This window comes from Papilio machaon, chromosome 29 (assembly GCF_912999745.1).
Source record: "Papilio machaon chromosome 29, ilPapMach1.1, whole genome shotgun sequence".
Lineage (NCBI taxonomy): Eukaryota > Metazoa > Arthropoda > Insecta > Lepidoptera > Papilionidae > Papilio > Papilio machaon.
The window spans coordinates 710,169-726,508 of NC_060014.1; the positions used below are offsets into that span (position 1 = coordinate 710,169).

The 16,340-nt window shown below is 34.0% G+C and overlaps 1 protein-coding gene across 2 annotated transcripts in view; it reads left to right on the plus strand.

Annotated features, from left to right (window-relative positions):
• LOC106711901 (cytoplasmic aconitate hydratase-like) overlaps positions 1–16,340 on the plus strand; it is a 36,578-nt gene that overhangs the window by 18,740 nt on the left and 1,498 nt on the right. For both annotated transcript variants that reach the window (XM_045685264.1, XM_045685263.1), the window contains 8 exons: positions 8,309–8,471; positions 9,385–9,485; positions 10,558–10,677; positions 11,617–11,773; positions 13,694–13,800; positions 14,266–14,394; positions 14,972–15,108; positions 15,733–15,906. In XM_045685264.1, the coding sequence (XP_045541220.1) occupies positions 8,309–8,471; positions 9,385–9,485; positions 10,558–10,677; positions 11,617–11,773; positions 13,694–13,800; positions 14,266–14,394; positions 14,972–15,108; positions 15,733–15,906 (1,088 nt within the window). The remainder of the gene's footprint in view (positions 1–8,308; positions 8,472–9,384; positions 9,486–10,557; positions 10,678–11,616; positions 11,774–13,693; positions 13,801–14,265; positions 14,395–14,971; positions 15,109–15,732; positions 15,907–16,340) is intronic.

Here is a 16,340-nt window from a genome sequence, read left to right on the forward strand (position 1 = left end):
CGATGATATTATCCGCTAGTTGTAGCTATCACATACCCAGTGACAGAATGACAACATGTCTACTGAGAAGGTGATGACTACTTCTAACAGAAGTGACAAAAGCGACAGAATAAATAAGTAAAGTGACAGAGATTTCGATGATATTATCCGCTAGTTGTAGCTATCACATACCCAGTGACAGAATGACAACATGTCTACTGAGAAAGTGATGACTACTTCTAACAGAAGTGACAAAAGCGACAGAATAAATAAGTAAAGTGACAGAGATTTCGATGATATTATCCGCTAGTTGTAGCTATCACATACCCAGTGACAGAATGACAACATGTCTACTGAGAAAGTGATGACTACTTCTAACAGAAGTGACAAAAGCGACAGAATAAATAAGTAAAGTGACAGAGATTTCGATGATATTATCCGCTAGTTGTAGCTATCACATACCCAGTGACAGAATGACAACATGTCTACTGAGAAAGTGACGACTACTTCTAACAGAAGTGACAAAAGCGACAGAATAAATAAGTAAAGTGACAGAGATTTCGATGATATTATCCGCTAGTTGTAGCTATCACATACCCAGTGACAGAATGACAACATGTCTACTGAGAAAGTGATGACTACTTCTAACAGAAAAAACATTTTCCAGAATAAGTTTTCGTCGTTTTTACCTTTTTTTAAACTACTCTATGGGACTATTTTACTCTATTAAAAACTTTTCTTCATTACACACAAAACATAAAGATAGTAAAATTATTTAATCTTTCCAAGAACTTATTTCGAAAAAACTTGACAAACTTTCTTCAAAAGTCAATCGCAAACTGTAGCCAAAAAAATAATCCATCCTTATTTATATTAAGTTAAAACAATTATGTCATTAATTAATTAATCACCTTATAATTAATTTGTACAAAAATAGTAATGAAATCTATTAATTAATTAATTAGGTGATTAAAGAAATTTTTTGATTATTATTCCACATATTTATTTCTTGTTTAATTTTATATATTTTTCTTAATAAAATCTTAAACAATATTAAAAAAAATATAAAAAATCTGGATACGTCGGCAGCGGAGCCTTGGGCCCAAGCTACCGGCGGTTAGGCCTCCAGAGACAGAAACCTCCTCACAATGCGTGCCGTGCTCAGGAGTACCGCCTTCTGTGCCTGGCCCTTCACCCACTTACCGAGCGAGAGCCTCTCTAGGTGGTGGTCGAGGCTCTTCGCGATTATGATTATTATTATTGTTATTATATATCAATTTATTTCTTTTCCTTTTATTATTTCTTAATTAATTAAAATAAGTTTATTGTGGATTTTGCTTACAGTGACTTTTATTGACTCTCCAATCTTTTTTTTTTAATATTGTGAGGGATATATCAAGTGTCACTGTATCTTTAATATAATATACTAGCTTTTATCCGCGACTCCGTCCGCGCGGAGTAAAAAATAAAAAACGGGGTAAAAATTATCTCATGTCCGTTTCCTGGTTCTAAGCTACCTGCCCACCAATTTTCAGTCAAATCGATTCAGCCGTTCTTGAGTTATAAATACTGTAACTAACACGACTTTCTTTTATATATATAGATAGATTAGAGCATATATTGAGTAATTTGTTATAGAAGGAATAAATAAAACACGCAGAGTAATGAAATGAATGAGATGTTCTAAATTATTATAGTTGAGTCAATTTAATTGGCTACATTTGACATCTATCAATTTTGATCTTGATTTTGATTTTGATCTGATAAAATGATCAATATATAAATGTGTAACAAAAACTTACATCAGAATTCCTATTTTTCAATACATCCCAGTGCACTATTTTACATCAAAACACTTACGCATCACATCACATAGAAAGAACCACTAAAAACTTTTTAAAACACTTTAAAATAGAGCGAATTTTCACATTGCCCATATTTTAGTTGTTACTTCTTCCATGGCTTAAAATTAACTGTGAGGAATAACGAAATGCATCAATTATTTATACAAAAAAAGATGTTATAATTAGGTGATTAATAAATTAGTACATTAATATATTAATTATGTTATTTTGTACAAAAATTGCAATGAAATCTATTATAAATTAAACTAGCTATCGATCGCGACTCTGTCTGCGCGGAATTTAAAAAACATATTAAGTAGTGTATGTGTTTTTCCAGACTATGTTCTACATGTGTGACAAATTTCATCAACATCTGTTGAGACGTTCCGGAGATATCTTCAAACAAACATACATATAAACATTCGCATTTATAATATTAATAATCTATATATATAAAAGAAAGTCGTGTTAGTTACACTATTTATAACTCAACATAGGTCGAACTGATTTAGCTGAAAATTGACGGGAAGGTAGCTTAGAACCAGGAAACGGACAGAGGATAATTTTTACCCCGTTTTCTATTTTTTTTCCGCGCGGACGGAGTCGCGGGTAAAAGCTAGTATTTTATATATATAAAAGAAAGTGGTGTTAGTTACACTATTTATAACTCAAGATCGGTCGAACTGATTTAGCTGAAAATTAATGGGGAGGTAGCTTAGAACCGGGAAACGGACATAGGATAATTTTTACCCCGTTTTCTATTTTTTTTATTCCGCGCGGACGGAGTCGCGGGTAAAAGCTAGTTTATAATAAACAAAATATTTGTTTACTTAATTCTAACTTGTTTACTGCAATTGCATTGTAACAATACATTAAGTGAAAAAAGGATTATCAAAACAAGTTGATGTTTTGTAAATAAGATTTAAGATGTTTACACAACTACTAGCGGTTGCTTGCGACTTCGTCAGCCAGGAATTTAAAAAAAAACTTTACACAATTTATCTTACTCCCGATTATATCAAGCTTCATGTAAAAGTCCCGTCGAAATCGGTACACACGTTTCTGAGATTACGAGGAAGAAATGCGAAATTGCGGACAGACAGATAAAAAATTAAAAAAAATTAGCTTTTTCTAATCACATTTGTTTTTAGATATTTCTTACAGACACTACCTGTATTACTTAAAAAATATTGTTAGACAATGTTTAGTTAGACACGTGTTTTAACACTTTCACCGCCGCTGATTGATATATGACGTCAACGTGGTTATATGTTTCACCATAAATATGTAAAACAACAATACTTTCTGTATAAGTACTTCATTATTTATTTGTAAAGATCTCACTTCTCAAGTCTAAGTATAATAATGTTTCAATAACTGTGTTAAAAATCTAGTCACAGTATAAAATAGTTGACGTATGTTTAAGCTAAAATGTATTTGAAAACACTGTCTACGTTTTCGCACAATTTCTCACGATTTGACAGTCAAAGGAAAACTATTTAAAAGTGTTCTTTGATTTTTTTTATACTATCTGTTATCGTTTATGTGGTCATACTTGTGGTAAAATTTGTTTATTTAGTGTTGCTTTTAAATTTTGAATTTAGAAACATAAGGGTATGACTAAATCTTACTAATATTATAAACTAGCTTTTACCCGCGACTCCGTCCGCGCGGAATAAAAAATAGAAAACGGGGTAAAAATTATCCTATGTTCGTTTCCTGGTTCTAAGCTACCTGTCCACCAATTTTCAGTCAAATCGATTCAGCCGTTCTTGAGTTATAAATGGTGTAACTAACACGACTTTCTTTTATATATATAGATGCGAATGTTTAGATGTTTGTTTTGAAGATATCTCCGGAATATCTCAACAGATCTTGATGAAATTTGTTACAGATGTAGAACATAGTCTGAAAGAACATATAGGCTACTTGTTATGTTTTTTTTAAATTCGCGTGAACTGGGTCTCGAGCAATAGCTACTACGTTATATTTTTATTTGTTTTTTTTTTTGTATATCTCACTCCAATATTCTTAGAAAAAAGCATCAGTTAAGTAAAGAGTTGAAATAATTATACATACATATATCAACAATTCGCGTTCACACAAATATGCGTGTATTGGAAATAATTAAATTAAACATAATTATTACTTTATTGTCTAAGCACTTGCAATCTGCAGGTCCTGGGTTCTAATCCCGCCATGTACCAATGTGTTTTTTGATTTATATATGTACATTTATCTGACATTCTTAAGATGAAGGAAAACATCGTGATGTAAATATCTGAGAAGAAATTCAATGATATGTGTGAAGTCAACTCGCACTTGACTGTGGTTGACTAAGACATAGTCATACCTAACTTAGTGTAGACTCTGAGACCCTCAATGGGGATGTATAGTGAACTCATGATGATGAATGTAGACAATTTTGTAATAGTCTGGTTTCCTACAGTGACGATGACACGAATGAAAAAAGCATCAACCTTTTATCTATACCTGTGGTTAAAATCCTTACGTTATCAATTTTATGACAATACTTTTTGTTTTTCTCGACATAGTACGTCTATACCAAATTTCATACCAATCCAATCAACCATCCATCCATATATCTAAACGTTTGCATTCTATATATATAAAAGAAAGTCGTGTTAGTTACACTATTTATATCTCAAGATAGGTCGAACTGATTTAGCTGAAAATTGATGGGGAGATAGCTTAGAACTAGGAGACGGACATAGTAACTTTTTTATCTTGTGTGCATTTTTTTTAATTCCGCGCGGACGAAGTCGCGGGTAAAAGTTAGTTTATAATATTTCCACTAGTCTGTCTGGTGAAAAAGCGGATTAAAAAACAAAACTATTTTTGTAATAACGTATTCATGTAATAAAAAGTATGACCTAATAATAATGACGTCATCATCATCATCATCATCATCAGCTCACTATAACCACTGAGGGTCTCAGAGTCTACACTAAGTTAGAGATGACTATGTCATAGTCAACCACAGTCAAGTGCGGGTTGACTTCACACATATCATTGAATTTCTTCTCAGATATTTACATCACCATGTTTTCCTTCATCATAACAACGTCAGATAAATCTACATATGTAAATCGAAACTTGAAAAAACATATTAATACATTCCGGGATTCGAACCTGGGATCAATAATGACGTGTTCCTTTTTAATTAAATTAATCAATCATTAATAAATCTGAATTAATTTGCTAATTATTACTTTAATTAATTCTTACTATTACAAATTATTAAATTTGGTAATACTGGTTAATTCAAAGAACAACACAACTTACGTCCCTAAACGAGAATGGACAAAGATTACTTCATTTGGCACGCTAATAGCTTATTTCTATCTCCTCCAAATCTATTTACATTGAAACATTATTAGCCACTAACTGTAGCCCGTGACTCCGTCTGCGCGGAATTAAAAAAAAACGTTATAAGTAGCCTATGTGTTCTTCCAAACTATGTTCTACATCTGTGACAAATTTCATAAAGATCTGTTGAGTTGTTCAAACAAATATCCATCTAAACATTCGCATTTATAATCTATCTATATCTATATATATAAAAGAAAGTCGTGTTAGTTACACTATTTATAACTCAAGAACGGCTGAATCGATTTGACTGAAAATTGGTGGGCAGGTAGCTTAGAACCAGGAAACGGACATAGGATAATCTTTACCCCGTTTTCTATTTTTTATTCCGCGCGGACGGAGTCGCGGGTAAAAGCTAGTTAGTAAAATTAAAGCGAGAAGACATTACTCTCTTTTTCAGGTATAAACAAAGAAGTTACATCAGCGACCAGCATTTTTCACTTATATAGTTGGCATAGTACATAATCTTCCATATTTATCTATATGACGTCAAACCTGAATTCACTCCCTTCTCTAGCATACTCTTTCACCAAAACATTATCATCCGTTCACAGCAACACAGATCAATGTTACTAATATTATGAACTAGCTTTTACCCGCGACTCCGTCCGCGCGGAATAAAAAAATGCACATAAGATAAAAAAGTTCCTATGTCCGTCTCCTAGTTCTAAGCTACCTCCCCATCAATTTTCAGCTAAATCAGTTCGACCGATCTTGAGTTATAAATAGTGTAACTAACACGACTTTCGAATTTTTAGATTTTTGATTTTTAAATGTTTAGATTTTTGAATAAATTCGATTCGAATGTTTAGACTGGTGTTTGAAGGTATCTCCCTCTTGAACAGAATCGCGGGCGACAGCTAGTAGTTAATAAAACAATGAAAAAAAACTTACCCAAGCTTTGCTCACACCAGTTAAATACAAACTCCTTGTATTGTTTATTATTTACTTGTATATGTGACAATATAAAGTGATTTTTTAATTTATATATTGAATTTATCATAGTATGCAATTTTTACGTTTACTCTTTATTAATATACGTAGAAGTATTGTTAGTCTGTTTGTTTGTTACATAAAAATATTGTTATATTTCAAAATCTCTATATATGAAAGAAAGTGGTGTTAGTTACACCATTTATAACTCAAGAACGGCTGAATCGATTTGACTGAAAATTGGTGGGCAGGTAGCTTAGTACCAGGAAACGGACATAGGATAATTTTTACCCCGTTTTCTATTTTTTATTCCGCGCGGACTGAGTCGCGGGTAAAAGCTAGTGTTATATAAATGAAACGAGAAAATAAAGTTGTTATATTTTTCTTATATTAGACACTAGCTTTAGTAATATATATAGCCTATGTTACTCAGTGATGTAGCTTTCAAATGATACAAGAATTTTTGTAATCGCACCAGTAGTTTTTGAATTTATGATGTACTAGCTGTTGCCCACGACACCGTTTGCGTGGTTAAAAAAAACTGAATAAGTAGCCTATGTATTTATCCAGACTATGTTCTACATCTGTGACAAATATCATCAAGATCTGTTGAGATGTTCCGGGGATAACTTCATACATACATCCATCGATAAATTTCCTTGTGGGAATATAAATCAATAAAATAACAAGCAAAGCCGTAGAAAACAAACTAACTAAATGTCTTCAAATGCAATAACTACGTACTCTGCAAGGTTCGAAAAGCGCGTACTCAGCATAATTATTAACAAAGTTAATAAATAAATTAATAATCTTTATTCCATTGCATTAAAGTTCATATTTCAATATTCATTGTACATTTTAAAGTTGGTTTTTTTATGATGTCTTCCGTATGTCCTAGAAAAAATTGTGTCATGGACAGTTTGTTGTTTAGAAATATACGTTTGATAGAGATTTTAAAGGACAATGCAACTGCCAAGATAACATAAAGAAGTCTAGTTAACTTTAGTCCTTTTATCTTATCCACCATCTTAATAATATTATAAACTAGCTTTTACCTAAAAAAAATGCACACAAGATAAAAAAGTTCCTATGTCCGTTTCCTGGTTCTAAGCTACCTGCCCACCAATTTTCAGTCAAATCGATTCAGCCGTTCTTGAGTTATAAATAGTGTAACTAACACGACTTTCTTTTATATATATACACTAGCTTTTACCCGCGACTCCTTCCGCGCGGAATAAAAAAAAATAGAAAACGGGGTAAAAATTATCCTATGTCCGTTTCCTGGTTCTAAGCTACCTGCCCACCAATTTTCAGTCAAATCGATTCAGCCGTTCTTGAGTTATAAATAGTGTAACTAACACGACTTTCTTTTATATATATACACTAGCTTTTACACGCGACTCCGTCCGCGCGGAATAAAAAAAAATAGAAAACGGGGTAAAAATTATCCTATGTCCTTTTCCTGGTTCTAAGCTACCTGCCCACCAATTTTCAGTCAAATCGATTCAGCCGTTCTTGAGTTATAAATAGTGTAACTAACACGACTTTCTTTTATATATATAGATAGATATAGATGCGAATGTTTAGATGGATGTTTGTTTGAAGATATCTCCGGAACGTCTCAACAGATCTTGATGAAATTTGTCACAGATGTAGAACATAATCTGTAAGAACAGATAGGCTAATAGTTAAGTTTTTTTTAATTCCTCGCGGACTTATTCGCGAGCGACAGTTCTCTAATGAGTAAATAAAAAAAGTGGATTTGGTTGGACATCCTTTTTGTAAATCCTCCATCCATTTAAAGTAGGCAACGCAACTGCATCCGTTCAACTTTATACATACATATTTATATGGGCTTTTATTAAAAAAACAAACTGTGCTATTGAAAACACTACTTTATTGAATAATATATAATAACTAGCTGTCGCCCGCGACTCCGTCCGCGCGCAGTTAAAAAAGGGGGGGGGGGTGTATGATAAATAGATGTTGGCCGATTCTCAGACCTACTGAATATGCTCACAAAATTTCATGAGAATCGGTCAAGCCGTTTCGGAGGAGTTCAAGTTCGAACCCCGTGACACGAGAATTATATATTAAGATAGAATGTAAAAAATCTTTTGAGTTAGTTCGGTAAAAAGATAATTTGATAATTTTATCATCAGGTCGGCTTTAAAGGTTATGGGTTAACACCAGAACAGATGAAAGCGTCCGGCTCGTTCACCTACAGTGATGGAGCTACGTACACAATCACCCATGGTTCTGTTATAATTGCTGCCATCACCTCTTGCACAAATACATCGAACCCCACGGTGATGTTGGGAGCTGGTTAGTATTTTACGTACATCTCTGTTCAGAATGACGTACTTAGGCAAATTCTTTATCAGCTGCCTAACGCCCATTACAGGCATAGGTCTCACCCAAAGATCTTTAATTTTGAAATGAAAAATTAAAACCTTTGTAATTTTCTTACGACATACTTATACATACATTATTATATGTTTTTGTAATTTCGTGTCTATGGTAAAGTCATTCGACTATGATGACAGGGGAAGGTACAATCTGTGCCCAGTTGGCACGCTTAAAAGCCTCTGCTTGGAAATTGAATTGAGGGGAGGACACTGCACAGCGAGAAGACACAACTATTTTATTTTTTTTTTAATTTAATAACTTCGTATTCTCAATCTTTAACAGTGGTAGAACAAAAATATCTGTTCAGATCGTTCGCAATACCACGACCTCACAACAAACCTCAATTGAGAACTCATTCTAACTACAATCTGATTATTGTGGGCTGGAGGAATCATTTTATTTTTCTTTTCCTTCTCACCCTTTTTTGTTAGGAAAAGTTGACGGAGAGAGGGACGTAGAGAAATATCCTCTTCCTATGCGTCTCCTTCTCCGTCAATTAATGTTAGGTAACGGATCTGTAATTCATCAACCTGCCCTTATCCCTATGGAGGGTCGGCACAGTATGTACTCCTCCATACATCTCTATCAGCCGTCATATCTAAATTTACCACCTTCTTACACATATCCTCTTTCACACAATCCATACATACTTTCTTTGGTCTTCCTCTACCTTTATAGCCTTCAATATTCAATCTCATTACTTTTTTGTTTATATGATTATCATCCCTCTACATAACATGTCCATATCACGTTAACCTTCTACTCCTCAATTTCTCGATAACTCTAAACTCATTCAGTCTGGTCATTATTTTCATGTCTGGTCTTTTAGGTCTACTGGCAAAGAAAGCGGTCGAGAACGGTCTCACCGTACTTCCTTATATCAAGACCTCACTCTCACCAGGATCTGGAGTGGTCACGTATTATCTGAAGGTATGTGGGATTGGTGTTGAAGACCATTATTAAATCGATGGGCCTTATGTAGTATAAGGGACAAAGTAACAAATTTATGATTTTTACTTTTTTATGTTAAAAGTTACCTCTTTATTTAGCAACATACACTAAACATAATACACATTGATAGGTGGATATTTTTTGCTGAAGTAAAAGGACCTATGCGGCCTATTTTCCTATATGGTTGAAACTTTGAGAGCGTCTCCTATAAAGTTGTCAATTTGTACATTGACCCTTATTTATAGGAGCCATCGAAATAAAGAATTTTTCATTGCACTGATTCTAGTACTATCTTTTTCATTTTCTTAGACAACACAAAAAACAGGCATCAAGTGGAAGCAATTCCGCGTTCATCTGATGAGTGTGGTCTTGGAGGCCTAATTTTAGTCCTCTTTCCCTTCCCATCCTTTTCTTTATAACGGAAAGAATGGAGATTTGTAGGAGGAGGGGACGCATAGGAAGGTGAAATATTCTCTTTCTGTGTCCCCTCCTCGGTAATTAAAGGTAGACAACGAATTTGTAATTGAGGATGTCTATGGGCAGAGGTCACTTCGCTATTTCAGTGAATCAGGTGGTCGCTTGCTCGTTTGCCTTATGATATAAAAAACAAAGACAGTAATATATATGTGTTTTTAAAAGACAGTGTACATTATATTTTGTGGAAAGATTTCATTGTTTAATACTTTCTTTGTTTGTGTAAATTGTTTCAGGTTTTTATTTTATTTTTAATTTTACATATTTTTCTACGCTTCTGTTGTTAAAAGAATTTATTTAAAAGAAAAAAAGACTACTAATTTAGTCAATTGTATGAATTGATTCAATGAAATAAACAAATTGTGTTAATTAATTTAATTAATCAATCAGTCAATTAATTAATTAGTTAATCTATATATTAATTGATTCTATCTATTCAGTAACGCCCACTGCTGGGCATAAACCTCCCACAAAGATAGCCACAATGATCAGTCTTATGCAACCCGTATCCAGGATACTCCCACAACCTTGACCAGATCCTCAGTTTAATCGATTAATTAATATTAATTAATTTTAGGAATCAGGTGTTGTGCCGTATTTAGAAAAGTTGGGTTTCAACATTGTAGGCTATGGATGTATGACTTGTATTGGTAATTCTGGACCCATTGATGATAATATTGCCAATACAATAGAGAAGGTAAGTTTAAATGGATGGATGGATGTATGTTTGATGATATCTCCGCAACGGTTCAACAGATCTTGATGAAATTTGTCACAGATGTAGAACATAGATTACTTATTACGTTTCTTTTAATTCCGTAGTAATATTATAAATTTGAAAGTTACTCTGTTTGTCTGTATGTCGCGCTTTCACCCTAAAACTACTGAACTGATTTAAATAAAATTTGGTACATAGACAGTCTAGAGCTTGAGAAAGGACATAGGCTACTTTTTAATGCCTAATAAACTAAATTCTTTACATAATAATAATAAAAGTGTAGTGTCTGCATGTTACATTGAGAAATAAATATTTCGGACATGACAAATTTGCGTAACGAAAAAAGACAGACAATTTTTTTTTTTAAATCTGTCTGTGTGTGCGGAAGTTTGCGAATGTTCCGGATAATCACCGGAACGGTTAGATATATTTTGATGGGAATTTGAAGGGAACGTAGCTGAAGCAAGCAGACATATAAACTACTAGCTTTTACCCGCGACTCCGTCCGCGCGGAATAAAAAAAAAAAAAACTGGGTAAAAATTATCCTATGTCCGTTTCCTGGTTCTAAGCTACCTGCCCACCAATTTTCAGTCAAATCGATTCAGCCGTTCTTGAGTTATAAATGGTGTAACTAACACGACTTTCTTTTATATATATAGATGATTGTCACGAATGCGTTGTCATTATCGTAATCTTTCCATGAGTGTTAAAGTTTATTTTCAACTAGCTATCGCGAGACCGTCCGCGCTTATAAAAAAAAACTTAATTATTAGTCTATATATTCTTCCAGACTATGTTCTACATCTGTGACAAATTACATCAAGATCTGTTGAACCTTTCCAGAGATAACTTCAAACAAACATATAAACATTCGCATTTATAATATGTAGTAAGATTAACAATGTGTTTTATTACAGAATGAGTTAGTATGTTGCGGTGTACTATCAGGTAATCGTAACTTTGAAGGTCGCATACATCCTAACACTCGCGCGAACTATCTCGCCTCACCATTACTTGTCATAGCGTACGCGCTCGCCGGCACTGTTGACATCGACTTTGAAACTCAGCCTCTAGGTAAGTTATTTACTTATAACGCCATCTAGTGATACTTTTGTTTAGTTATAACGCCATCTAGTGAGACTTTTGTTTAGTTATAACGCCATCTAGTGAGACTTTTGTTTACTTATAACGCCATCTAGTGAGACTTTTGTTTAGTTATAACGCCATCTAGTGAGACTTTTGTTTAGTTATAACGCCATCTAGTGAGACTTTTGTTTAGTTATAACGCCATCTAGTGAGACTTTTGTTTAGTTATAACGCCATCTAGTGAGACTTTTGTTTAGTTATAACGCCATCTAGTGAGACTTTTGTTTAGTTATAACGCCATCTAGTGAGACTTTTGTTATAACGCCATCTAGTGAGACTTTTGTTATAACGCCATCTAGTGAGACTTTTGTTTAGTTATAACGCCATCTAGTGAGACTTTTGTTTAGTTATAACGCCATCTAGTGAGACTTTTGTTTAGTTATAACGCCATCTAGTGAGACTTTTGTTTAGTTATAACGCCATCTAGTGAGACTTTTGTTTAGTTATAACGCCATCTAGTGAGATTGTTTGTTGTTTAGTTATAACGCCATCTAGTTTGATTGTTTGTTGTTTAGTTATAACGCCATCTAGTGTGATTGTTAGGAAAGATTAGTACAAAACTAGATGGCGCTGTTCGCCAACGAAACGCGATATGGTTTGGTGTGAGTAATAAATCTATAGTGTTTTTCAACAAGAACTTTGTTTTTCAATTGGGGCCACACCAACAACATGACAGTTTTGACATTTAGTTTATTGACCTATTCGTAGTAGATGCTTTGGCAATTGCTACAATGAATTCAATTTCGTTCGAAAATCGCATGCAATTTATTGCAAATCAAATTTCCCGATCGCATAATTTCACGAAATTCAGCTGTTAAATGGCCAGCCAGATCGTGTGATTTAACACCACTGGATTATTTTTTGTGGGGCTATGTTAAGGTCTATATCGAATCGATCGCGGCCTTAAAACTCAAAATCCGTGAAGTGATCAAGATCCGAAATAGACCCGCCATTTTGCCAAAAAGTGATTAAAAACTTTGATGAAAGAATCGACATCTGTCAGCGTGGTCGTGGTGGACATTTGCCAGATATCATTTTTCATTCATAATTGCCAAACTTTTCTCTTCGTAATACAATAAAAATTTGAATCATCTTCATCTAAACTATTTGTTTTATTTTGTTTTAGAAAACCAAGTTTTTGTTGAAAAACCCTATATATTAGTGAGTGTCTAGTGCTTCCTCCTACAGTGATTTTAACGCCATTTGTTGATTTTAACGCCATCTAGTGATACTTTCGTTTAGTTATAACACCATCTAGTGAGACTTGCTTAGTTATAGCGCCATTAAGTGTAGATGTTTGTTTAGTTATAACTAAGCTTACCATACGTGCCGGTTTGACCGGGATAGTCCCGGTTTGAGATCCCAGTCCCTGCGTCCCGGTCAAACTTGAACAGCACCGACACCCCAACCAATCGTTCCCTCGCGCCGTTTTTTTTCAATATAATTCCGCGTTTTCAATTCATAATAATTTTGATTGCATTTCAAATATGAAAAAACAAATTAAGCGAAAAGAAAAATAAAAATGAGCCTCTTTCTCTTCTGCGTCTCGGTTTGGCTCTTCGTAATTATGGTAAGCCTAGTTATAACGCCATTTAGTGCGAGTGTTTCTTTTGTTATAACGCCATCTAATGTGTGTCTCTGTATTTGTTAAATCGTCATCTACTGTGGGTGTTTAGTTATAACGTCATCTAGTGTACAAAAATACTATAGACGGAAAGTTTTATGTCCCTGTACAGTCGCTATTATTATTTATAAAAGAATTTTACGTCTACATTCTATAGATTGGTTTCTTAAATGTATTATTTTTATGAATTTATAGATTTATCTTAGTTTGAATACTATTATCAGGTAAGAGGGCTGACGGTAGCCCAGTTTTCTTACGCGACATTTGGCCGACGCGAGCTGAAATACAACAAGTTGAGGACAAAAATGTCATACCCAGTATGTTTAAAGAGGTAAGTTACATATTTTAGCATCAAGTTCTACCTCTATCTATTTGTCATGTTTATTTGACCAGCGTCGATGGTTTAGAAGTTAAGCAACTTGACTTGCAATCTGCAGATCTTGAGTTCGAATCCCGTGTACCAATGTGTTTTTCGATTTACATATGTACATTTATCTGACATTCTTAAGATGAAGGAAAACATCGTGATGTAAATATCTGAGAAGAAATTCAATGATATGTGTGAAGTCAACTCGCACTTGACTGTGGTTGACTATGACATAGTCATCTCTAACTTAGTGTAGACTCTGAGACCTTCAGTGTGTATAGTGAGCTGATGATGATTTAAACATCGGACCTAAGATTATTTAAAATATCCGAAATTACTAAATTTCTTTGTCATCTGTAACGTTTTACCTCGAAGTGTCTGTAGTGACAAGTGACATGTATGTAATGGTGTCACCTGTCACCATGTCAGGTGTACTCGCGTATCGAGCTGGGTTCTGACGCGTGGCAAGCGCTTGATGTACCCCGCGGTAAACTCTACGGCTGGGACATCAACTCTACTTATATCAAAAAACCACCCTTCTTTGATGCCATGACGAAGGTAATAAAAAAGCCAAATCGTGACGTCACAGTTGTCAAAACGAAAAAAATTACCCTTTAAAAGATTTTTTTTTAGTTTCACTGTTAACAAAATAATCCTTTTATCTTTTATTTTAATGTAATTTTACATTAAATTAATAATAACTTCTTTAATGGGGAGAAAGACTTAAAGCTCTAAGTAAATGGTGACAGACCCAAGAGTTCGATATCAGATGTCAAAGTTTTAAACTTGGAGCTTAAAAATGGAGCTTCGAAGACGAAATAAATTCGCAGCTGGATAAAAAAATATATATTTTCATAATTTATATAATATACGAAGAAGTATCTTTAAAAACTCACATATTTTTTGAAATTTTTTTTTTTGAGTGTAATGAATACAGTCTACAAAATACCTTTTTGTATATAAAATTAAGTGTATATTTTGTATATCTATAGCGAACTAAAGTTAGTTTTTCTCCCCATTAAAGTACTCTAAATAGTTGTTGAATACTTAAAAAGTCTAGTATTTAATTAGCAATTAACACTAAGAGTAGATTCTAAAATTCTTCTAGAAATCCCACTATTCTACATAATTCCAGGAGTTACCATCAATACGTGGTATAAACAATGCCCGCTGTTTACTTCTTCTGGGAGATTCTGTCACCACTGACCACATCTCACCAGCCGGCTCCATTGCGAGGAACTCACCTGCTGCTAGATATCTTGCTAATAAGGGGTCTGTGTTTTTATTTGTACTGTCAACGACCCCCCCACATTTTATTGTCTTAACCATTTTTATCATCAAACATCTTTTAGTGGTAAAAGATGTTTGATGATAAAAATGGTTAAGACCTAAGATTGGGTGTGGACCCAACTTGTATCAATCATCACTTTTTACGACCTCCAACTTTTATTATTCATCACCTTTTATGACCCTCCAGCCTTTATTATTCATCACCTTTTACCACCCCCAAGTTTTATTATTCATCACCTTTTATGAACCCCCAGCCTTTATTATTCATCACCTTTTATGACCCCCAGCCTTTATTATTCATCACCTTTTACCACCCCCAAGTTTTATTATTCATCACCTTTTACGACCCCCAACGTTTATTATACGTCACCTTTTACGACCCCCAACTTTTATTATATCATCTTTTACGACCCCCAACTTTTATTATATCATCTTTTACGACCCCCAACTTTTATTATATCATCTTTTACAACCCCAAACTTTTATCATTCCTCACCATTCCACTTACCATTTCAAAAACAACTATCAAATCATCTGTAAAATATGCAATTTTTAAAAATTAAAAAAAATATTTAGTTTTTCTATTGAAACAATAATAATTTCTAGGCTATCTCCCCGCGAGTTCAACTCGTACGGTTCTAGACGAGGTAACGACGCGGTGATGTCGCGCGGTACATTCGCAAACATACGTCTCGTCAACAAGTTGTCATCTCGTCCCGGACCAACAACAACACATCAGCCCAGCGGAGACGCCATGGATATCTTTGATGCGGCTGAAAGGTAAATAAACACTAGCTGTTGCCCTCGACTTTGTCCTCAATGAATTAAAAAAAAAAACCTTGAGAGGTGTGTTGGGACACCCGGATGGAACGAAGTTCCTTTCTATTAATTAGTGAAGGAACCAATGTTTATTCTATGAATAAAAAACTTAAGTCTTCACAAGAAGTACATTTTATTTCTATGAATTTTCGTTATATATTGTCACGTCGTTGCCATGGTGATATAGCAAAAAGTGTCGTGACAACTTTTCGTAAGAATTTTTTCCGTCTAGCCCCCTTTCACAACGCGCGATAAGAAACTTCGTTCCAATAACTTAATTACGTTTTATTTCAGACTATGTTCTACATCTGTGATGAATTTCATTAAGATGTGTTGAGTCGTTTTGTTGATTTTACTAAATGTCGCCCATATTTCGAAATACCACTAAAATTCGT